Genomic DNA, 22594 nt, shown 5'->3' with positions numbered 1-22594 from the left:
TGGTGGCCACCTGGGGGCCACGCTGCAGCGGGGGGCGGAGTGTGGGTGGGGCCCATGCCTGGCAGTTTTGGAAGGCAAAAACCTCCCCCTGCCGCTTCTCCCCGCCGTCCGAGCAGCCAGCGAAGAAAACTAGAGCAGCCGTTCCCAGCTTTCCCCGATTGGGACCGAGGTCCCTGCTCGTCGTTTCCGTCCATGTGCGGAATAATGTTATGTGGACCGCGGCATGTGCAGATGTGCACCGCCCATAGACACACCAAACCTAGCCGTGCGGCTCTGCTAATCAGCTGGGCGCCATTTGGCAGAGGCCCAATGCGGGGAAAGAGAGAGGAACTGGCTAAGCTGGTGGTTCCACTGCCGGAAATCAGGAATGAGGCCGGGGGAGTTTCTCCTGTCTCACGCCGCTTTGAGGGAGGCGTGAAATGGGATCAGCTGGGCGCCCGCTGGGCACCTCACCCGATCGATACAGATTCCATGGGCTTGGGTGACCCTGGGGCTAGGGGAGGCAACCCCCCAGCCCCGCCTCTTCCACCTGAAGCCCCGCCCCCTTGCAGGCGCCAAGCCCCGCCCCTGCAGGGGCAGATCTCCAGCTCCCCTGTTCTGGCAGCAGCTGGCCCGGTGCTGCTGACTTGGGGGTCAGGCTGGGGCCCTGGTCCTGGGTCCTGCCCATCTCACGGGGTCCCACCACCCAGGCCCCCGCCCCATAGCCGGAGCCCCGTGAGGCTGGCCGCGAGGGTTTGGCGGCTGTGTGTAGACACACCCGGGGGGAGAGTTGGCCTCTAATTCACACCGATTCGAGCTTTACAGGAGACCCCGGGGGCAGGAGGGTGGGAGAGTCGCCCGTCCCACTGCTGCCCTGGGTGGGGTTCTCAACCTCCAGCTGCACCCCCAGCCTGCTCCTTGGTCAGAGACAGGCTCCTGCCCCAGATGGACGTGGGTCCAGTGCCCTATCCCCCCCCCCAACCCTTGTCACATTTGTCCTCCCCAGACAGATCCATGCCACTGGCCTGCGTCAATTACCCCCCACTCCCGATACCCCTGGGCTATGTCTAGACTGGCATGATTTTCCAGAAATGCTTTTAACAGAAAAGTTTTCCGTTAAAAGCATTTTCGGAACAGAGCGTCTAGATTGGCACGGATGCTTTTCTGCAAAAGCACTTTTGGAGGAAAAGCTTCCGTGCCAATCTAGACGCGCTTTTCCGCAAAAAAAAAGCCCCGATCGCCATTTTCGCAATCGGGGTTTTTTTGCGGAAAGCAAATCTCAGCTGTCTACACTGGCCCTTTTGCGCAAAAGGGACTTTTGCCCGAATGGGAGCAGCATCGTATTTCCGCAAAAAGCACTGATTTCTTACAGGAGGAAGTCAGTGCTTTTGCGGAAATTCAAGCGGCCAGTGTAAACAGCTGGCAAGTTTTTCCAGAAAAGTGGCTGATTTTCCGGAAAAACTGGCTAGTTTAGACACAGCCCTGGCGTGCGGGAATGGGCTTCCAGGAGGCCATTGCCCCAGGATATTACGAAACCAAGCCCCTTCCCCGCTCTGGATCTCCTGCTCCTCTCTGGCCTGCCCTTGGGCGGGTAGAGTCCATGCGTCGGGCGGGGCTGGCTCATTGATTGGCAACACGGAGTCACCTCGGAGAGCATCAAAGGAGCTGGAAATAGCCCCGTGTGGCAGGATAAACCTGTGCCGGTAACTGGAGGTCAGTTTTGGGGTGGCGGGGGCGGAGGGGGGGTGAATCACTGCAGATTGGGGCACGGTTTCTAGGAACCCGGCGGTTCGTCTGACCTAGCAGCTGGGTTTTTGCTCATCCCTCTTCCCCCTGCCCGACGGCAACTGCAGCTCCCAGCCACCAGCCCTCGTCAGCCGCTCCAAATACCTGGCCGAGGCGGAGCGCTGACAGCCTTCAACAGGAAGGGAAGGAACACCCAGAGAGGGAACAGCCGCCTGGCCCCCGGGGCTGGGGAGATACAAATACACGGCAGGAGTCATGCGGGTGTTAGACAGGGTATCCCTGAGATGCCAATTTCTGCTGCTGGGTTGGCAGGTGCGGGGTGGCTGCGGGCTTCCCACCAGCAGTGTCATATCAAGGCCGGCTCTGACTGGTGGGAGTTTCCACCAGGGTTCCCTGGAAGCTGGGTGCTTGTACAGCCTCTCGGGAGAAAATCCAATGCTGCAGAGTCACAGCGCGCCCACAGCGAGGCTGGTGTTTCTCCGGGTGGTGCACATTCGCACCATCCCTGCCCAGCCTGGCTAACAGCTACTGATGGACCTGACCTCCATGAATTCACCTAGCTCTTTCTCAGCTCTGTTAAAGTCCTGGCCTTCACCACATCCTCTGGCAAGGAGTTCCACAGGTTGACAGGCCAAGGTGCGAAGCAGTACTTCCTTCTGGTTTAATTGGTTCATTTGTTTTAATGACTGCTCTCCATTTCATTTGGTGACCCCGATTTTATGTGGCATTGCATTATACAGTATAGTGGGCGGTTTTTTAAAAGCAGGAACGAACCTGTTGGGACTGGCCAAACAATGGAATATTTTCAACAATTTTATCGAGTCGGAAATTGGGAACAGTTTTGGATTCCCGCACACCCTGTGAGCTTCAACCGACTCTAACAACCTCAGAGGGAGGGATCGGCTCTTTGGGTGGGAGAAAGGCCGTATCATTGTATCCCTACTTTTGAGCTGAGCAACTTGAAACCATTGATAGTAAAATGTTCAAGAAATGAGTAAAAATGCCAGAAGTGCCCAGTCTGGGGGCTTACGCTCAGAGGGCCAGACTTTAAAAGCTGGTTAGGTTCCTAAAGATACAGGGATGTCCCTCGTGGAGTTCTCAAAAGCATCTAGGCTCCTAAATCCCATTGGACAATTAGGTGCTGTCAAAAATCCCAGTAGGCACCTCTCGGCCTAGTCAGGTGCCTAAATACCTTGAACAGTGTGGCCAGAAGGACTCAAATCGCTTTCGAAAACGGGAGTGAAATTCCGAAAACATTTGGCGCACGTCCACACTGCATCGCATGCCTGTACCTGTGGGATCTGGGATTGGGGACTCGGTATTTCTGCACACTGCACTGTTAATCTGGATTAGGGACTCACAGCCGTGCGAACGCGTCCACACTGTTCTGTCCAGGCCTTCTACTCAGGTGTGTGGCTTGGGTTGCCTCTACCCCGTCCTAGCAAGCCCCTAGGACCTCGGTCCTGCGGGTTTGTTGAGCCGATTGGGAGTGGTACATGTGTGGATGGAAACCGAGTTTCGGTTCAGAGCTAGAGCTGGGTGTGCAGACAGATCTGTAGGCAATCCTGAGTATTGTATTCCCCTCCAAGGTCAGCACTCCGGTTTTCCCTGAAGACTGGTGATTTTGCAAGCCTTAAATGTAAGGAGCCCGACCTGAAACCTCTGAAAAGGACCTCAGCTGTGCCCGGCCTCTGAAAACCAGACCCTTGTGGGCTGAGCCCTGCAAATCTGTGCGCTCCGCCTTTATATCCATGGGTGTGAATGCGGAGAACCACAGCGCGGAGATACATGTGGATAGACTCACAGAATCCTAGTACTGGAAGAGACCTCATGGGTCATCAAGTCCAGCCCCCTGCCCAAAGCAGGACCAACCCAACTAGATCATCCCTGATAGATGCCTAAATAACCTGCTCTTAAATATCTCCAGGGATGGAGATTCCACAACCCCCCTAGGCAATTTAGTCCAGTGTGTAGCCACCGTTGATGGGTAGGAAGTTTTTCCTAATGTCCAACCTCAACCTCCCTTGCTGCAACATAAGCCCATTGCTTCTTGTTCTGTCCTCAGATGGTAAAGAGAACAATTTTTCTCCCTCCTCCTTATAACATCATTTTAGATTCTTGGAAGCTGCTCTCATGTCCCCTCTCTGTCTTCTCTTTTTGAAAATATCATCTCATAGGGTCTGTCTACACTAGCCCCCTAGTTCGAACTAGGGTGGCTAATGGAGGCATTCGAAGTTGCAAATGAAGCCCGGGATTTAAATCTCCCAGGCTTCATTTGCATCTTGCTGGGTGCCGCCATTTTTAAATGCCCGTTAGTGTGGACTCCATGCCCGTGGCTACACGTGGCACGGAGTAGGTAGTTCGAATTAGGCTCTCTAATTCGAACTACCGGTACACCTCGTAGCTTCATTTGCAACTTCGAATGCCTACTTTAGCCACCCTAGTTTGAACTAGGGGGGCAGTGTAGACACACCCATAGACGCTAATCTCTCCCCTTTCCTCCCGTCTGTTCTAAAATCTGATTTTTCAGTTTTATAATGTGTTCGCTTTTTTTTTATTGGATCCCTTTGGTATACACGGTCGTGCCAATTTTCTTCCACAATTTGATCTGAGGAAGTGGGTCTGGCCCACGAAAGCTCATCATCTAATAAACCATCTTCTTAGTCTTTAAAGTGCTACATAGCCGTCTTTTGTTTCAGCAAACCCAGTTCTGTCAGTCTTCCCTCCTAGCTCACGTTTTAAATTAAGTTATAGGAGATTGCCTAGCTCCCAGAAGGGACCTTAAATCCAGTCCACTGCCTTCACAGCAGGACCAAGTACCATCCCTGAACATTTTTTGCTCCTAATCCCTAAATGGCCTCTGGAAGGATTGAACTCACAACCTTGGGTTTAGCAGGCCAATGCTCTAACCACTGAGCAATCCTTCCCTCCCAAGGTTTTAAAGAGCTTTAATCTTTAAATTCAAAAGCTTTCACCTGGATGTTTTGTGCGTAGAATCCTGCACATTTGTGGTTCTCCGCGTTATAGCTGCAGGTCTCCACACCTGCGGCTATCACGGCGGATATCCACGGCCCGTGTACGCACACACCGCTGCGGATACAAGCCGTGTCCCTGTGGGTACGTCCAGCCGGCCACCCAAAACTGCCCATCTCTGAACGCCAGGACTCGAGCTGCCAACTCTCGGATTGTTGTGCGTTGCCTTAATGACAGGCCGGTCCACCTTGCTAAGGCTTGGCCTCCCCCGTTCATGTCTTCACCATGTAAGGATGAGGAAGCCGGCTGCTCCGGGCACGTGAGCTGGGTGTGAATGAATTTCCCTGTGAGTGTCTGGGCCTGTGATCTCATTCCTCAATCCAAGAGGCTGCCCGTGAAAGGAGGGAACATTAAAAAAAACAAAACCCCAACAGGTTGATCTGGATGACATCAGCAGCCACACCTTCCTGGGCTGATGCACAGAGCAGAACAGGTGTTTGCGAGGCAGGAGCCAAGCGGAGACATTAAACCGATCGCGTTCTCCACAGGGGCCGCTTCTCTTCCCCGGCAGCAGACAGCTTCCTCCGTCCGCCTGTCCCTCGCCAGGATGGCCAGCGAGCTCAGCATCCGCGGCGGCATTTCGTACCCGGCGTGGCAGCCGGCGTGGCAGACGAGCAGCGTGGGCTCCGTCGTGACAGCCTCTGACCGCGGGGGCTCCTGCAGTCCGGGGGGTCCGGCCGACGGCAGCGTGAACTCCTGCAGCCTCGGGAGGTGCCCGAGCCCCGCGCCCCCGTCCGTCTCCACCTCCGCCCATCTCCTGGCCCCGCTGCACGTGGACATGGACCCCACCTTGCCGCAGAGGAAGAAGCAGGAGAAAGAGGAGCTCCAGACCCTCAACAACGAATTCGCAGCCTTGATTGGCAAGGTAAGAGGCGCGCCGGCTGCTGGGGGGCCGGAGGGGGGGCTGAGCCCTGCCGGCGAGAGGAGCGGCTGGCGGGGAGTGGGAACGAATTTCCCAGTGGGGGGTGCGGTTCGTCCCTCCCGGGTTGTCTGTTTGACCCATGTCTGCACGGTTCTCCGCTCGCCCCGGCGAGAACGGCGTCCCCCCCGATCCGCGAGCTTGGCCCATCGCCGGGGAAGAGGAAACTCGTTCGCTGAGGGACCTAAATACGGGGTACGCCCAGGGCCGGCCGGAGGGAAAAGGGCGCCCTTGTGGGCACAGCACCGCCCCTTTCCCCTGGCACCCGGGGGCTCCCCTGCACCCCCATCCTGTGTCCCCTGCACTGGGCTCCCTGTGCCCCCCACCTCGGCACCCCCTTCATCCTAAGCCCTGCACATTCCTCTCACCTGGGCCCCCAGCCCTGTCCTTCCGCCATGTCCTGCCCCCTTGCTCCCTCCCACCCCCCCGGCCAGTAGCTTCCACCCGCTTTGCCCAGCAACAGCCATGCCTTGTGGCCCCTCACCCCCTGGCTACAGCGCCCTGCGTGGGGGCCCGGTTGGTCCAGCCTAAAGGTCGGCCCCGGGTAAGCAGCAAACAGGGACCAGGAGGACAAAGGATGGAGCAGAAGGACTCAAGGCAGGTGGGCTCCAGGTAGCAGGCTCTGGGTAGGCTCCGGGTAGAAGGCTCCGGGTAGCAGGCTCCGGGCAGCAGGCTCCAGGTAGAAGGCTCTGGTTAGAAGGCTCCGGGTAGAAGGCTCAGGGTAAGCTCCAGGTAGGCTCCGGGTAGCAGGCTCTGGGTAGCAGGCTCCAGGTAGAAGGCTCAGGGTAAGCTCCAGGTAGGCTCCGGGTAGCAGGCTCTGGGTAGGCTCCGGGTAGAAGGCTCCGGGTAGCAGGCTCCAGGTAGAAGGCTCAGGGTAAGCTCCAGGTAGGCTCCGGGTAGCAGGCTCTGGGCAGGCTCCAGGTAGAAGGCTCAGGGTAAGCTCCAGGTAGGCTCTGGGTAGCAGGCTCTGGGTAGCAGGCTCCCGATAGCCCACCAAGAGGGCGGAGCACCAGGGTGGCAGTGGCTATCAATGAACTAGCCTAAAGCTCCTACCTGGCTTTATTCCTAAGGGCTCTCAGGGGAGAGAGTAAGCAGCCAGCAATGGGGCGGAGGAGGGGGGATGGAAGGGCAGGTGGATCCGCAGAGCGAGCACCCCCCTCTCCCCCAGAGCCGCGTCTGTCTGCTCCCACGCCGGAGAGGGCGGGAGGGTTTCTCAAAGCAAGTCGCCTACCGGAGGCAGGTCCCTGCAAAGCCGGCTCTGTAAACAGATGGCAATCTCCCCAAAGGGTTGCTTCACCGCAGCCCAGCGTGCAGGCAGCGACTGCCCTCGTGCTGGGATGAGCCGGTACCGGGGGGGGGCCTGCGTTCCACCGCACCTCCAGCACGGCCCCCGCTCCCGGGTGCAAGGGAGCACCGAAGATCTGTGCATTGCACGGAGAGGGTGGGGGAGAGGCGACAGCTGCCACAGCCCCCAGGGCAAATTGGAGAGGGGGGCCCAGCTATGCGCCCCCAGAAGGGGCGGGGCCTCAGGCAGAAGGGGCGGAGCTACGTGCAGCCCTGAGCACCATCGGGACTGTGTAGCTGGGCCCCTCCACAGTCTTTAGAGCCACACGGAGTGGCTCTCTGGCGGTGAATTAAAGGAGTCAGGGCTCCGGCCGCCCCCACGGCCATAGTAGCGGTGATGGCAGCCAGGGGCCCCAGGGCCAACGCCGGGTGCCCCAGAGGGAGGGAACAGAACAGGGAATCATCCAGTGATCCCTCCCCTGTCGCCCATCCCCAGCCTTTGACAAACAGAAGCTAGGAACACCCTAACCCCCCGCCGCCCATCCTGGCTAATCACCATTGATGGACCTAACCTCTGTGTATTTATCTAGCTCTTTTTTGAACCCCGTTAAAGTCCTGGCCTGCACCACATCCTCTGGCAAGGAGTTCCACAGGTTAACTATGCACTGCAGGAAGGAAAACTTCCCTTTGTTTGTCTTAAACCTGCTACCTATTCATTTCATTGGGTGACCCCTCATTCGTGTGTTATGGGAACAAGTAAATAACTTCCATTTATTCACTTTCTCCACACCAGTCAGAATTTTATAGACCTCGATCATATCCCCCCCGCCATCTCCTTTTTTCTAAGCTGAAAAATCCCAGTCTTTTTAATCTCTCCTCATACGGTAGCCGTTCCCAACACCGAATCACTTTGGTTGCCCTTTTTCCAATGCCAAGATAGCTTTTGTGAGAGCAGGTGACCACCCCTGTACGCGGTATTCTCGAGGTGGGCGTCCCATGGAGTCATACAGAGGAGATACGATATTCTCTGTCTCATTCTCTCCCCCTCTTTGAAGGATTCCCCGCGCGCTGTTGGCGTGTTTGCTGGCCGCTGCGCACGGAGAGGATGTTTTTAGAGAGCTCTCCGCCGTGCCTCCCAGCTTACTCTGGCGTGGGAACAGCGTGGGAACAGTGTGGGAACAGCTAGAGTTGGGATTCGGTTTCCCCCGGCGCGTTGCTTTCCATGTATCCACAGGACCGTTCCTTGGCCGTTTTGCTGCTCATCTGGGCAGGGCCCGGAGAACAGAGGCTGGGTGGTATAATGGGCAGAGCACAGGGCTGAGGCATGTTTAAGCAGTTAGCTGATGGAAGGGGGAGCAGACCGGGAGCCGCTCCAGTCTGGCGGGGTTGGAGTGCGCCCCCGCCTGCCCGCCACCGCTGGGCCCCCCCACGGCAGACGGGGGAGCTGGGGTTTGCCATAGACAGCTGTTGCTCCAGCCTCTCGCCGATTAGCACAACCAGGACATAATGCAAAGGCAATCGGCCCTCAATCTGCCTGCAGGCTCCGTAACGTCTCCGGATTCCGTCCGACAGGTCCAGCGCTTGGAGCAACAGAACCAGATTCTCACGACCCAGTGGAGCCTCCTGCAAGACCAGGGCCAGAACCAGGCCTGTTCGGAGGCCGACACCAAACTCTTCTACGACCGGTACATGAGCAAACTGCAGCAACAGATGCGAGCTATTCACCAGGAGAGAGACCAGCTGGAGGCGGAGCTGGCCGAGGTCTTGACGTCCATGGAGAGCGGGCGAAGCAGGTGGTGTGTCTCCTCGTTTGGTGGGGCCTCGGGAAATATCGGGATTCCTTGGCCGCCTAGTGCACGGTGGGGTTCGTTTCCTGGGGCTGGGTTTAGTGTGGGGGTGCGGGTGACCTGTGATGCACGGAGGGATCAGACGAGATAACTGAGTAACCCCTTCTGGCCTTAAACTCCGTGATTGTCTATGAGGTCATGTTGACCGACCCTACGAGCCGTGTGGCCTGGGAGCGGTCAGGTGTGCGTAGTGCAGAGATGTAACACCGTCGAAACATCCCAATCCCGGTGCGGATTTTTAAACAGGCACGTTTTTGCCCTTAGACAAATGGGAGGGTTGGGCTACAAGAAATCAGATGAGGTTCAACAAGGACAAGTGCAGAGTCCGGCCCTTGGGACGGAAGAATCCCAGGCATTGTGACAGGCTGGGGACCAACCGGCTAAGTAGCAGTTCTGCAGAAAAGGACTTGGGGATACAGTGGAGGAGAAGCTGGACATGCGTCAACAGGGCGCCCTTGTAGCCAAGAAGGCTAATGGCATATTAAGGTGCATTAAGAGGAGCATTGCCAGCAGATCTAGAGATAAGAACATAAGAACAGCCGTACTGGGTCAGACCAAAGGTCCATCTAGCCCAGTAGCCTGTCTGCCCACAGTGGCCAGCACCAGTGCCCCAGAGAGGGTGGACCGAAGACAATGATCAAGCGATTTGTCTCCTGCCATCCCTCTCCAGCCTCTGACAAACAGAGGCCAGGGACACCATTTCTATCCCCTGGCTAATAGCCTTTTATGGACCTAGCCTCCATGAAATTATCTAGCTTCTCTTTAAAGATGTGATTATTCCCTTTTATTCGGCTCTGGTGAGGCCACATCTGGAGTATTGTGTCCAGTTCTGGGCCCCCCACTGTAGGAAGGATGTGGACGCATTGGAGAGGGTCCAGCGGAGGGCAACGAAAATGATTCGGGGGCTGGAGCATACGACCTGCGAGGAGAGGCTGAGGGATTTGGGTCTGTTTAGTCTGCAGAAGGGAAGAGTGAGGGGGGATTTGAGAGCAGCCTGCAACTCCCTGAAGGGGGGTTCCAAAGAGGCTGGAGAGAGGCTGTTCTCAGTGGTGACAGGTAGCAGAACAAGGAGCAATGGTCTCAAGTTGCAGTGGGGGAGGTCTAGGTTGGAGATTAGGAAAAACTATTTCCCCAGGAGGGTAGTGAAGCGCTGGGATGGGTTCCCTAGGGAGGGGGTGGAATCTCCATCCCTAGAGGTGTTTAAGTCTCGGCTTGACAAAGCCCTGGCCGGGTTGATTTAGTTGGGATTGGTCCTGCCTTGGGTAGGGGGCTGGACTTGATGGCTTTCTAAGGTCTCTTCCAGCTCCATGGTTCTATGGTTCTCTTTTCCTCCAAACCTGTTCAACGTTTCATCAGAAAACCCCCAAAGCAAAACATTTCAGCCAAACCCAGGCCTATTTTGGGGAAGGAGGGGCCCTCCAACCCCCTCCAAAAATGTCACCAAAATTGTACGCTGCCCGCGGAAATTTCCATTTTGGTAAAAAGCCGCTTTCTGTGGAAGACACTTTCCACCCGACAATGTCAGACTGGCTATGGGTTAGAAAGAGGAGGAGGAGGCTCTGTGAAAGGCACATGGCAGCTAGGGAGGTTGTGGAATCTCCATCGCTGGAGATAATTTAAGCGCAGGTTGGACAGACGCCTGTCAGGGATGATCTAGATGGTGCTTGGTCCTGCTGTGAGGGCCGGGGACTGGACTTGACTTCTCAAGGTCCCTTCCAGATCTTGGATTCTGCAGATAATTCTCTGAAGGCTTAGATGGCACTTCAGTAGGCTGCGTATTGGCCTTCCGGAGTGGGAGAAGGGGCCCAGGACGGCTAAGCACTGAGCACAGAAACTCGTAGGTTCAAACCCTCAAGGAATCTACCGTGACACATCAATAATAACACGTCGGCCTCTCCAGACCTGTTCCCTCAAGGATCTCCAAGCCCTTGGCCCACATGGATTAAAGGAGCTTTGCAACCAATTAAGGAAGCATTACCATCTCGGCTTTACTGCTTCAGTAACTGGAGCGCAGAGCAGTTAAAATGATTTGCCCAAGGCAAATCGGTGGTAGGGACAGGACGAGAACCCAGCCTGGTACGGACCGGAGGTTTAACTGGTGCTTCTGCTGTCCTCATGCTTCATTGGGCAACAGCCCCGAATGCCCGGTCTAGTCTTGAACGGATTCTAGTTTGTTTTCTAGGAATTTGCATGTCATAAATGGCCCCGAGGAAAAATGTGAAAATTCCTGATGGTGAAAAAACAGGGATGAGGGTAAGACAGAGAATATCTTCTCACCTCTGCATAAATTCATGGGACACCCACATCTTGAATACTGAGTACAGAGGTGGTCGCCTCATCTCAAAAAAGATCTCTCGGCGTTGAAAAGGTTCAGAAAAGGGCAACAAAAATGATGAGCGGTTTGGAACAGGTCTCATAGGAAGACATATTAGAAAGACTGGCAGTTTTCCACTTAGAAAAGAGGAGACGAAGGGGAGGGGATAGGATTGAGGTCTATAAAATCATGAAAGGTGTGGAGAAAGTGACTCAGGAAAAGTTATTTACTTGTTCCCATCACAGAAGAGCCAGGGGTCCCCCAATGAAATTAATAGGTGGCAGGTTTAAAACAAACAAAAGTGTTTCTTCACACAGTGCACAGTTAACGTGTGGAACTCCTCGCCAGAGGATGTTGTGAAGACCAGAACTTTAACAGGGTTCAAAAAAGAGCTAGATACATTCATGGAGGTTAGGTCCATCAGTGGCTATTAGCCAGGTCGGGCAGGATTGGTGTTCCAAGCCTCTTTCAGGAGCTGGGAATAGGTATAGGAAGGGATCTCTTGATGATTCCCTATTCTGTTCACTATCTCCGGGGCATCTGGCACTGGCCACTGTAGGAAGACAGCACCTTTGGTCTGACCGTCTGTCCGCTCTTATGTTCTTATGATTACACTAATTGTAAGGGGCCCCAGACAGGGACTGGCTCCCCATCATGATTGGTACTGCAGATAGATATCACAAAAAACAGGGTCCCGGCCCAAAAGTTTGCAATCTGCCATCCCCTTTGACCCTGCACAAAAGGGCCAGCCCCGTAAAGTTTACCGAGTGCCTCTTTGCTTACTTAGTGGTCCCAGACCGGCCGATCTGCAAGCCGGCGAAAAGAGGAGAGAGCGTCAATTAGCCGCCAACCGTGCCGAGTGTCGGTTCCTCGCGCATTACCTAGAAAAGCACGTCACCCCCACTGGTTTTAATGCCTGACTCTTCTAGCTCCTTCATTTGCCACATTAGGACTTCGTACGTAGGCAGCGATTGGGGGGAGGGAGGAGGTCGATAAACCCCACCCCTCTGCGTGTGTTGATATTAATAGCCACATCTAATTTCTGCACTGCACCATGCCGGGGAGGTGGGGAGGAGGGGTCTGCACTTGGCTGCAAGTTGCTGTCGGCAAATCCGGGCAAGGTGGGAATTGAGTCAATTCAGTGCAAGCAGCCTCTTGCAAGGAGGGTGCCCAGTGGACGGGATAGGTTTTCAGGTGCAATTGACCATTGCCTGCAGCCATGCAAAGCGTGGGAGCTTTCGTAAACCGGCTGAGAGGCCCCTTCCCCAGGGAAACCGTTTAGGAGGGGTGAGGGTGGGAAGTCTGGCAGCAAATCAGTTGCAGTGTTGACACAGAGGAGGCCTCGTTTTGTTGTTCTCTTTTTATCACCACATCTGCATCTTAATTCGGCCGGTTTCCCATTCAGCATTGCACAACGAGTGGAATCTGTTCCCATTGCCAGAGCCTCACTCCGTGTAACCCACAGGCTTGCTTGCTGGGCGCGGTTCGCTGTCCCCGATAGGGGCAGGGAGAACCCATCCGACAAGGAGCCTTCTCCGAGATCCAGCTGGCTTTTTGCTCAGGCGCGACGCTCCCGAGGTCCCAGGGTCGTGTCCGCCTCTCCCATTGAATCGCCAACACTGAGCCAAATCTACAGAAGGGGGTCTCCAATATGTAGCTCTTTGCACCTGCCCAAGCACACGGATGCACGGGCTTGCCTTGTGCATGTGTCGGGTGCAGCTGCCCACATGCCACATTGTGTCAGCGTAACCACCACCGGGCGGATTTGAACCGGGGACCTCTGGAGGAGCCGCTGCAGCTTGATCGATAAAGCCAGCTGGCTCCCAGCTTCTGCTGCAGAGCTCCCTCATTCCTATCTCTCACTGTACGTGGTTGAAGCGCTACCCCTCCATGGGACATAACCTCTAGGTGTGTGGGTTACACTGGCATGGGCAGACCTGGGGTTTCCACAGATGCAAGCCCCCGATTTGCACAAGCAAGTGATCGTCTTTTGACAAGGTCAGGCATGCGTTGTTCATTCCAGGGCAGTGTTCCCTGAGCCCCCTCTGAAATGTGTCCCCATCTGGCATGTTCGCTCAGGCTGTACCTCTGGGTTATCCACTGCATTGTCCAGTCACGGAGGTTTTACTATTAATGAGCCGGTTTCTCCTTTCACTGACACTAATTTTACACCAGTGTAACTGCATGAACTGCCGCTGAGTCATTTCTGATGTACACTGGTGCAAACAGAAGAATCAGATCTAATATTTGTGATGGTCCTGAGTCTTATACCTTTTGCATCACTTTGGCAGTCAAGATAGTACTATCTAGTGGTTACAGCACTGGACTGGGAGCCAGCAGACCTAGTTTTCATTCTAAGCTCTGCCACTGGCTTATTGGATAACCTTGGTCAAGTTACTTCACCTCTCTTGCCTCCAATTCTCCATCTGTACCATGGGGTAACAATGCTAACCTCCCTTGTGAAGCATTCTGAGATCGATTGATAAGTTCTGGAGAAGAGCATCAGTGTCAAAATTAGTATTATTTACGTAAACAAAAGGAAAAACTATGTAGCACTTTAAAGACTAACAAGATGGTTTAACTGGTGATGAGCTTTCGTGGGCCAGACCCACGTCCTCAGATCATATTCTGAAAGAGAAATGGCATGACCATATCTACCAAAGGAAAGTTTTAGCAACATCAGACTAACACGGCTACCTCTCTACTATTATTTACATGGCTGTAATTATGTAAATGCCATGGAATCGAAGCCCACACGAATTAACATCACGCCTCTCTGAATTCAGCCTCTTCATTGATGGACAGATCCTCCCCAAACCTTATGGTCATTGAACACCCTGGTTATTTGCACCTTTTCAGTCACTACTGTGAACAAACCATTTTCGCACCGTGCACTGGGCATCTTGCTTAGCTAGAATTGCTTCTCCGTTTGAAAGGTTCATGGACCTGATGAATGAATTAACAGCGGATGTGCTGGGCAGGGCAAATTTTCAGACCAAACAAACCACTGACCTAAAAATGTGGGGCATGATGTGACAATCGTGAAAAGAGCCTCAAATGACTGGAATCGTGCAAATAGTTGTGACCAGCTCCTCGGCCGGTGAGAATAAATGCACGTCCCAGATGATTCACGCCGGATCTAGCCTCAAATGCTGGGTTTTTCCTTTACTCCTCAACCAGCATTTGATTTGGTGAAGAAGGCCTTTTCTCAAGCACTTAGGAAATGTCATTCTTTTGGTCATATTTTCCCAGGGTGCTGCTATAATGTTTACCTTTTACCAGAACTCTCAGGGCAGAGATGGTAAATCTTTGCAGAGGTGGGTAAATATCACCGTCTCCATGGGACAGACAGACACACTCCGCCACCGCGAGGTACCGCAAAACACCAGCGGAGCCAGGACGAGAATCTCAGTTCCCTGAGGTTGGAGCAGTTTGCAAACAGAAATGCGAGGAAAATCGGAGGTGCTGGCCTCTCGTTTGGGCCTGATTTTGGAATCGAACGTTGAAACGTTCCAGGGACCAAAAGACAGTCCCCCCCCCCCCCCCCCGAAAGAATTCAGTTTGGAAATATCGCCACATTGCCCGATGGAGACGTGAGTCACCTCCATGAGCTCAGATCCTCCGTACCTGCAAGCTTCTTTCTGCTGGATAAAGTGGGGGCAGGAGCGTGGGTCGTGGACAAGCCCAGCTGCGGTCCCATCAGGTGTGTTGTTGGCTCCGCAGGTAACATTACGTCAGTGCTTTACCATGCGAGAAGTGTTCTCATCAGGGGCCGGGGGAGGATGGTGCGGGAGAGATGCAGGCTGTAATTACGAACCACACGTATACGCTGGCAGCAATTCAGACATTCCGATTCAAGAGCAGAAAAACCAGAAGAACTGACATTTCTGCACTAGCCTCCCGGTCAGGGCTTATGAAACAGTGAAATACCAGGGTGCGGCAGAAACAATGGCTTCATCTGTTGTTGTTTGGGTCCCCCACCCCCTTTTCCCATCTCTTAGGCCTGTCCCTTAAACCTGGACTATTTTAATCCATCTGCAGCAGGAACCATCTTCTGTGTTTGTACAGCTCCGAGCACAGAGAGCTGGAACCGCAGTACAAAGGAGGCTGTGAATGATTAGTTACCAAGAACAGCAGTACCTTTCTCTGTTACCAGGCAGAGTTGTCTAGATTGCCCTAAAGCTACGCTCCCTTGGGGTCCAGACCAGCCTAGCTGGATCTTATAAGAAGGCTCCTTTTATAAGCAGCTCCTAACGGGTAAATAGAGGCCATAAGCACATTACAAGGGAGAGCACCGCGTGCTCTGGAAGATTTTAAGTTGAGGTGCTGTAGAGGGTTATGAGCCGAGCGTCTGAGCAGCCTTTTGGGCTCCATACTAATGGATGAGCCATGTCTTAAAACATCTCTTAGGCATCGATTAGTCTTTTGTAAACTTTTTAGGAAGGAGCCATCGTTTCCTTTACTTGCCCCTTTACAATGCCAGGTGACCCAGAGGGAGGGAACAGGGAATCATCAAGTGATCCCTCCCCTGTCACCCATTCCCAGTTTCTGACAAACTGAGGCTGGGGACATCGTTCCCGCCCATCCTGGCTAATAGCCATTGATGGACCTAACCTCCATGAATGTATCTAGCTCTTTTTTGAACCCTGTTAAAGTCTTGGTCTTCACAACATCCTCTGGCAAGGAGTTCCACAGGTTGATGATGCGCCACGTAAAGAAAAACTTCCTTTTCTTTGTCTTAAATCTGCTACCTATTCATTTCATTTCTCATGACCTCTAGGTCTCATGTTATGGGGACAAATAAATAGCGTTTCCTTTTTCGCTTTCTCCACACCAGTCACGATTGTATAGACCTCGATCCTATCCCTCCTTCGTCTCCTCTTTTCTAAGCTGAAAAGTCCCCGTCTTTTTAATCTCTCTTCCTATGGCACCCGTGACAAACCTCTCATCATTTTTGTTGCCCTTTTTGGAACCTTTTCCGATGCCAAGAGATCTTTTTGGAGAGGAGGCGGCCACGTCTGCCCGCAGGATTCAAGGTGTGGGCATCCCGTAGATTTATATAGACCCGTTAGCGCTATTCCTAGCTCTTCTCTGGATGTTGCACCCGCCAAGTTCCCTCCTGCGGTTTGTCGGATCAGCGATGGGGGGGTCCCTTACAATCTCCTCTCTCTCCATAGGTACGAGGATGAAATACAGAAACGCAGCGGCCTGGAATTCACCTTCATGGAGCTGAAAAAGGTACGGGGCTATCCACTGTCTCCTCAGCACTGACTTCCTTGCACACAGCCCTAGTACTTCTACCCTCTGAGCTACAGCATCCCTGCACCCTGACACCCCTTCCTACACCCTGAGCGACACCATCCCTGAACCCTGAGGTACACCGTCACTGCCCCCGACACCTCCTTCCTACACCCTGAGCTATACCATCACTCCCCCTGACACCTCCTTCCTACACCCTGAGCTACACCGTCACTGCACCTTGACACCTTCCTATACCCTGAGCTACACCATCACTGCACCCTGACACCTCCTTCCTATACCCTGAGCTATACCATCACTGCACCCTGACACCTCCTTCCTACACCCTGAGCTACACCATCACTGCCCTCTGACACCTCCTTCCTACACCCTGAGCTACACCGTCACTGCACCTTGACACCTTCCTATACCCTGAGCTACACCATCACTGCACCCTGACACCTCCTTCCTACACCCTGAGTTACACCATCACTGCACCTTGACACCTTCCTATGCCCTGATCTATACCATCACTGCACCCTGACACCTTCCTACGCCCTGAGCTACACCATCATTGCACCCTGACACCTCCTTCCTACGCCCTGAGCTATACCATCACTGCACCCTGACACCTTCCTACACCCTGAGCTACATCATTATTGTACCCTGACATCTCCTTCCTACACCCTGGGCTACCCTCTTCCCACACCCTGAGCTACACTGTCACTGCAGCCTGAGATACACCCACCTTCCTACACCCTCAGCTACACCATCCCTGAACCCTGACAACCCCTTCCTGCACCTTGAGCTACCTCCCTCCTATACCCTTAGCTACACCATCCCTGCACCTTGAGCTATCCCCTTCCTATACCTTGAGATACACCATCCCTGCACCCGGAGCAACCACTTTTCAGAACCCTGAGCTACAGCATAAAAAGACCAGCAGTAGCAAATCACACAGCCCAGGTTTCAGTTGTAGATGCTATCGGGTCTCAGCCTGGGAGGCCATGATCCAATAGGCTTGCAAGCAATGTTCCCTCTAATCTTTTCCGTCCAAGTGTGGAATAATTTTATGTGCACCGAGGTATGTGTGAATGTGCACCACCAGTAAAAACAAAAACCGAGCTGTGGGTGCTCTGCTAAGCCCCTGGGGATCATTTAAACCTCTCCTGAGAGGCCTCCAAACACCCGACTTACAGGGAACACTGGTCGTAAGGGGGTTTCGACTGGATCACCCTCCTATCGGGGCATCCAGAAACATTTCTCTACACAAGGTCACATTTCTCTACACAAGGTATGGTAAAGGTTGAGAACCAGTGGCAGACCACATTCTCCTTCGCTCCCTGTGAAGTGTAGTGCTGTTGGGCCTGGTTCAACAGCTGCCGTGTTCCACCCCAGAGGCAGCTGCAGATACAATGAGCTAGCAAACCTCATCTGTCATGTGTATGGGGTTTGGAATCTCTGGCAAGGAAAGACAGGGTGTTATGAGCAGTCAGGAATGCTCCATAAATAATCATGCTGGTTAATTACAAGCTACCCCCGCATGGGCTAATATCCTGGTAGGTGCCGTTTGTGCTGCACTGGTTCATTGCATCAGAGTTCTCAATCATCTCTGCTTTTCCTTGTGATTGAAAGATGACTGTTACATGGGGCCAGTCCCGTTTATGGGCCAGTCCTTCTTGTTTCCTTCTATGGAATGGCTCTTAGCCAGGATGGGCAGGGATGCTATCTCTAGCCTCCATGCCAGAAGCAACTCCCACCATCAATGTTCCCTCTCCGTTTTTCCACCCACGTGCAGAATAAAGTTTGTTCTGTGCACCGAGGCATAGGCAGATGTGCACCCCCAGGAGAAACACAGGGCTGCTGGCTGGGTCTCTCCTGGGTGGCTCACCATACTGCAGAATGGATGGATAGCATCCCCTTGGGACACTGCTTTCTCCCGGGTAAGCGCTGTATGACGGGGAAGATGCCTTACCCCAAGTACTGATCATTTGTGAATAGCACCCGTATGTCTTCTTTGTCCCACAGGATTTAGACGCCAGTACCATACACAGAATCGAGCTGGAAGTGAAATTGAATGGACTTCGAGAGGTGCTGGAATTAAAGAAAACCATACGGGAGCAAGTAAGAAGGAACAATAAGAGCAGATATTTAAGTGTGTGCAATTGTGGGGCTGGGTGAAATTGTTCCGCCCAATACTTTCTTTCTGGTGGAAAATGCAGCTTCAGCACCCCCAAAACATCAGGTGAATTTGTGTTCGTGGTGCTGAAAAAGCCCCCAGAATTCTGAAACCACCGACAGAATTCACTTGGGAAGTTTTCCATTTCAAACGACTTTTTGTTCCAAAATTTCCTTTCATTTTGGCTACATCTAGACTAGCATAGCATTTCCGCAAGAAGCACTGATTTCAGACAGTAGGAAGTCAGTGTTCTTGTAGAAATTCAAGCAGCCAGTGCCGACAGCTGGCAAGTTTTTCCGCAAAAGCAGCTGCTTTTGCGGAAAAACTTGCCAGTCTAGATGCAGCCTTTGTGTTTTCCGGGCCCAAAACTGTGTAAAAAGGGTCGACATGAAAACAAAGGGTTTTACTGGGTGGAAACAGAACATTTCGTTTCACCCCGGATGACTGTTTGCTTGATTTTTGCATTTGCCAACATTTTTGAATCTCAAGGTGCCCACTTTCTCCACAAGGGCATGCCAGGGGTTATAAGCTTCTACACCATCGCAGGGCCAGGTTCTGGTCTCAGGATGGTGTAAACTTTTAACTCCGTTACATCTCATTTCTCCTCTCACTGATGGTACATCAGGCTAAGTCCACTGATGGCGACCTGGTTAGGCCCCGATTCAGCAAAGTACTGGGAGCATGCGCGATGGGCCGAATGCGTTTGATGGGTGTTTCCTTGCTCTTGAGCATGTGCTTAAGGTTAAGCACAGGCTTAGGTGTTCTGCTGTGCTGGGGCATCGTTCCTGATTTCCATCGGACAGCAGGAGCAGAATTCGGCCCATTGATTTCTCTGGGGTCATCCCAGGTTTACGCCACCCTCCGTGAGATCAAATTCTGGCCCAGAAAGTAGAACCATCTACCTCTGCCCTGTGCTAAAAAACTCACGGCCCCAATTCTCAAGCCTGGATCAGCTAATGGTGACTCCCAGAATTGAGAACTGCAGGGGAGAGGGTCGGTCTTGGGTTGGAGCTGCGGGTCTGAGACCTTCCGGCGGTCTGCGAATTCAAAGTCGACACTGAAATTCTGTAGCTGGTCCGGGCCAGCCCTGGCCATGCGGATGGGTCTCTTAGCACCGGGTAGGTGTTGCTGGTGTCATTTGTTTAGCAGGATGTTGTTAAGGGAAATAGCTTAGCGAGATTCAAAGCAAGGGGATTAAGGCAGATCCGCATCCAAAGAATAGCTCCGCAGGGATGAAATTACAGACCCTGGGCAGGAGGGCGTATCTGTGTCTCCAGCTGGGATCTGCAGGGATTCCTCCAGCACCGCTACCCGGGTCTCCCCTCTGGTGTGGTAGCGCAATAGGTGCGTTCCAGCCCCCCGGTCGGCCTTGCTCCAAGGCGCCCGGAGCAGGCAGCTCTCCAAGGAGTGGGCCTCGGCGTTCCATTCCTGGGCCGGAGCACCCACGGAAAAGAAAGAGGCGGAGCCTCAGCATCCACCCGGAAAGCAGCAAATTGGCATTTCACATCCCAGCCCCCGCACCCGTGACTGACTGACTCAGAGAACACAGCTGATTCTCCGTCGCGTGGGCAGACTCAGCGCAGGAACGCTACCCCGGGAGCTAACAGCTCCATAAAGGCTCGCCTTGTTCTCTCAGTACCTGGCCTCCATGCTACACACCGGCCCAGTGCACCACGCCCGGAAGGTGTGTGGGTTACCCGAACGCTCTGCAACAGTAAAACCTCCCAGGGCTTTGCAAAGGAGGCCGGTAGAATGATCCCTGGTTGAGACGTGGGGAAACTGAGGCACGAGTCGCCCAGCCGGGCATTGGCACGAAAACGTAGTTTCCTGAGGGCAAAGCCCGTGCCCTATCCACTAGACCGTTCTGCCTCCCAGATGATGTTAGAAGCAATGGGGCAATAGGGACCCCAGTGTCCCCCAGTGCTGGCTGCACTGCCGGGAAAGGATGTTAGAGATGAGAGGGAGCCCTTCGCTTGGATATTAGGAGAAACTTCCTGCCTGTCCGGGTGGTGAAACACTGGAATAAATTGCCTGGGGAGGTCGTGGGATCCCCATCCCTGGAGAGATTTAAGAGCAGGTTGCACAGACGCCTGTCGGGGTGTCTCCAGCCTTTTTAAGCACGAGATCACTTTTGGAATTGAAGTGCAATCCAGGCTCTACCTCGACGCAAATCCCCTGGCCCCGCCTCCTTCCTGCCCCTTTTCTGAGGCCCCGCCCCTGCTCACTCTGTCCTCCCTCCTCCCCCATCCTCCCTCCTTTTCACCAGGCAGGGGCAGAGGGCTGGGCACAGGCTCTGGTCTTGGGTCTTGGTTTGGGGGGTGCGAGGGGCTCTGAGCTGAGCCTGGGGCAGGGAGTTGGGGTGCAGAAGAGGGGGCAGGATACAGGCTTTGTAAAGGAGTTTGAGTCCAGGGGGCTCAGGGATTCAGGATTCTGGCTCCAGCTGGATCCTGCTTACCCGAGGGGACTTCTGAGTGGGGGGGGGGGGGGCAGTGGGGCTGAGGCAGGCTCGGCCCTGCCCTGGCCCTGCACCACTCCCCAAAGCAGCCAGCAAACTCCCTCCATCCCAAGCCTTGTGCCCCCCCACTCCCTCCCCATTCAGTGGAGATAGGATACAGGGTGGGAGGGGGCACCCTGACATCAGCGCCCTCCTCTCCCTCCCCTGCCCTGCACAGCTAGCAGGAGCAGCTCCAAGACAAAGGGCGGGAGATGCGCAGCCACGTGGGGAGGGGCAGCGGACGTGCCGGCAGTCCTGCCAAGCCAGTCGGGATCCCCTGCCAGAGGCGCCGAGATCTCCCGGGAGATCCCGATCGACTGGCTGGTGACCCCTGGTCTAGCGGGTGCTGGGTCCTGCCGGGAGGACTCTCGAGGTCCCTTCCCGGGCTAGGATCCTGTGATTCTACGCCCAGCGCCCGCTGGCCTGGCAGTCCGCCCCCCTCGCTGTCCGCACACGTTCCCCGCTTGCTCTGGCATTCATTTCTCCTGGGATTCGCGCTGTTGACTTTGGCAGCCTGTCGCCTTCTTTCCCCCGCCCGCTGTGCAAAGAAATCACACCTGGCCCGGCCGTTGCGCTGACTGTTCCCAGGGGAAGACTCGCGGTGCTGTTTGACATGCAGGGTCTTGTCTCCCGGATCCCTCCCTTTGCCTCTGCTTTTCAAAGCGACCGGGGCCAAGGGGACAAAGCTTTCTCCTCTGGCGAGACGTAGCGGGGAAGGTCTCGGAGGGTACGTCTACACGGTGCTGTACCCCCAGGTTGAGAAGACCAGGTGTGTGGATTCGTTGTTTCCCAGATGGTGCCTAGGGGCCCACACTCAATCGCTGGGTTGACAATCGCTGGACCTGGCTCTCCTGTTAATGCGTCCACACTGCTCTGCGTTAGGCCTTCTGACATGAGTCTTCAGGGAGAGTTGTGTCCACACTGCAGGAGGACTGAATTTGGACCAGAGCCGCAGCAGGATTCGAGCTCTAACCTATCCTCCTTGCAGGGTCGTGAGACCCGGGTCATGGATGCTTGCTGACCAACATGTCCTGGAAGCTGTGCGTGTGTGTGGCCACTCGGGAGAAATTCTCACCCTGTCTAGCTGATTAGCAGAGTGTCCACAGTTAGGTTTTTTGTTTCTACTGGTGGTGCACATTCCTTGGTGCTGACAACAATTTTATTCCGCACATGGACGGGGAAAAAGTCGGTGCGTGGATGGAAAAAATTGCCGACCTAAAGCAGACTGATTTGTGCATGGACAGGACAGAGAAAGATCTGGGCTCAAAGCTTGAGAACCAGGGATAAATGTGTGCCATAGACATACCTTAACCCTGTTATAAATATGTGGTACATCATTTATTCCTGGTCCCATTCAAAACTGGCAGTGAACATCATAACTTACTGATCTTTTTGTAGGGGCTACTGCTCTGGTAAATCTGAATTAGTGGCTAGCATGAGGGAGATTTGGGAGGCAGGACTTCTAAGTCCTGTTCCCAGCTGTGGGAACGTAGCCTAGTGGTTAGCGCAAGTAAGACTTGGGAATCATGGCACCTAGCTCTATTTCAACTTGGGAGAAAGT

The 22594-nt window shown here is 54.0% G+C and overlaps 1 protein-coding gene across 1 annotated transcript in view; it reads left to right on the top strand.

Moving 5' to 3' along the window:
- The first annotated feature begins 1674 nt into the window (after window positions 1-1674).
- The window catches only part of KRT80 (keratin 80), a 33449-nt gene continuing 12529 nt past the window's right edge, over window positions 1675-22594 (top strand). Inside the window, exons 1-5 of the mRNA XM_075901668.2 lie at window positions 1675-1692; window positions 5247-5623; window positions 8534-8757; window positions 16300-16360; window positions 18389-18484. Coding sequence (XP_075757783.2) covers window positions 5306-5623; window positions 8534-8757; window positions 16300-16360; window positions 18389-18484 — 699 coding nt within the window. The 5' untranslated portion in view covers window positions 1675-1692; window positions 5247-5305. The remainder of the gene's footprint in view (window positions 1693-5246; window positions 5624-8533; window positions 8758-16299; window positions 16361-18388; window positions 18485-22594) is intronic.

The sequence above is a fragment of the Pelodiscus sinensis genome, chromosome 31 (genome assembly GCF_052426305.1).
Source record: "Pelodiscus sinensis isolate ZL-2025 chromosome 31, ASM5242630v1, whole genome shotgun sequence".
NCBI lineage: Eukaryota > Metazoa > Chordata > Testudines > Trionychidae > Pelodiscus > Pelodiscus sinensis.
Note: the sequence above shows the minus strand (reverse complement) of the source record. Positions and strands in the feature narration are given on the sequence as shown.